Source organism: Mesitornis unicolor, unplaced genomic scaffold (assembly GCF_000695765.1).
Source record: "Mesitornis unicolor isolate BGI_N332 unplaced genomic scaffold, ASM69576v1 scaffold45573, whole genome shotgun sequence".
NCBI classification, from domain to species: domain Eukaryota; kingdom Metazoa; phylum Chordata; class Aves; order Mesitornithiformes; family Mesitornithidae; genus Mesitornis; species Mesitornis unicolor.
The window spans coordinates 266-2,116 of NW_010174810.1; the positions used below are offsets into that span (position 1 = coordinate 266).

Genomic DNA, 1,851 nt, shown 5'->3' on the forward strand with positions numbered 1-1,851 from the left:
AAAAGGAGCGATCAGAGCTGCGAAAAGGTTACTCGGAATTACTGCGTCCGCCGAATGAAATGTTCGTTAGCGTTTGTAATGAAATTCCTGAGGGGACTTTACTCCCGCTGAGCGTTTGTTTGTTTGTTTGGCTGCAGGCAGCTCCGCACGGCGCCTTTCGGCGACAAAATCAACGTTTGGATGCCTTAGATGAGGAGAGGTCTCCGAGCTGCAGCTGTGACAGAGGAACGAGCAGGGGCTGTGCTCCGGCCCTGCTAACGTGGCTGCCCCTGGTCCATCCCCAGCACCTGTGACTTTGCCACAGTTGGGAATAAAAAGGTAATTATTAAACGTGGCTTTATTTCCCCAGATCTCTAATTGGGATGGTATAGGAGCTCGTCTACAAGGTGTCTGTGTAGGATTTGAAGCTTCTTGTTGGTATCTTCAAGAACTTTAATCATAAACGCTTCTGTTTGTTTGTTTTAGAACAGTGGGTGAGAAATACCGCTACTAATGCCTTTTTCTTGGCTTTATTTCCAGTCTATTTCCCTTTCAGGCGCTAACAAAAGGTCTCTCTGTCACTTGCTATTGGGGTATTTCACTGTTTTCCCCCCTTGCAGCTGTCTTTAGCCACTAACGCTTTGCTTTTTGACTTTTCAATGCTCTGCTAAAGTGTTTTTTAACTGTATAAAGCTACCAATATTTTCTCAACCTGTAAAAAAAACCAGCTTATATTGCTTTGTATTGGTTACGTGGGTTTCTAAATCTTAGAGCAGTATAAAATAGATAACCCCGATTAATAATTTGGATTGGATGCGTTAACTCGGTTGATCTTGTAGAGTGGTGTCAACTCCACGGAACATTTCGATGTCTTCAGAAGACAAAGAAGCTCAGGAGGATGAGCTGCTGGCCCTGGCCAGCATTTACGATGAAGATGAGTTCAAGAGAGCAGAGTCTGCCCAGGGAGGAGAAACAAGAATTTGCCTGGAGTTGCCCCCAGGCTTCAAAGTTTTTGTGAGTGGTGAGTTGAGCTGTTTTGTGTTTTCCCCAAATGAGGTTTTACCAGGGTGATTTTTTTGCTTAAACGCTTGGTGCTCCAGCGGTGTGAGCAGAGGAAGCCACGACTGCCCCTGTCCTGTGCTTGGGGGGTTGTTGGGGTTCATGCCCAAGGGGGTGATTTCATCCTCCTCCACATCACCTCTTCAGTGATCTTTGAAATTAGAGACGAGCAATAGCGTTTCTTTGGAGTAATTAAGTTAATCCATTGGGTTTTGCCTTGATGTGTCTGTGCAGGGTCTGGTGTTTCACAGTGCTGGTGTTTCCTGGTTTAACCATACACGTACAGCCCCGTGAAATTTTACTGCACTGGGTTTTGTTATTTAGAGTGGAATAAATCATTTTAGACCCAGAAATTTACCAAAGGAAAAGAAATATCTGTCGTAAACAGTTACGCTTCAGTAGTTTTCCCTTTTTTGTTCTCAAACTGCCTCGATTCCCTTGGGTTCAGGCAACTCCACGGAAAGCCTCCAGAGCAGCAGGTTCGAGTACCCCGTGTGCTTTCTGCCGCCCCTCGTGCTGCATTTTGAACTGCCCCCGGATTACCCCTCAACCTCCCCGCCGGCCTTCACCCTCAGCGGGAAATGGCTCTCCCAGGCCCAGGTTTGCAAAGTGACTTTAACATTTTAAGAGAGGTTTTTGTGTCCATAAGTAACAGTGCTCTGGGGGATGTTAACGTAACAGGTGAAAGCAAAATTAAGATGTAAACTATTATGTTGCTCTCTCTGTTGGCTCTTCTGTTTCCCACTTGGTTTGAGTTGGTCACCATTCTGAGGAATGAAAGATCCCATCTCTGAGCATGGTTTTTATATGTAT

The 1,851-nt window shown here is 45.5% G+C and overlaps 1 protein-coding gene across 1 annotated transcript; it reads left to right on the forward strand.

Annotated features, from left to right (window-relative positions):
* Positions 1 to 846: 846 nt before the first annotated feature.
* LOC104538093 (E3 ubiquitin-protein ligase RNF14-like) lies at positions 847 to 1,638 on the forward strand (the record flags this gene model as incomplete). Its single annotated transcript, XM_010181168.1, has 2 exons — positions 847 to 1,000; positions 1,487 to 1,638. Coding segments are annotated over exons 1-2 (306 nt in total), but the record flags the coding sequence as incomplete, so codon positions are not given.
* Between the last annotated feature and the right edge of the window lie 213 nt (positions 1,639 to 1,851).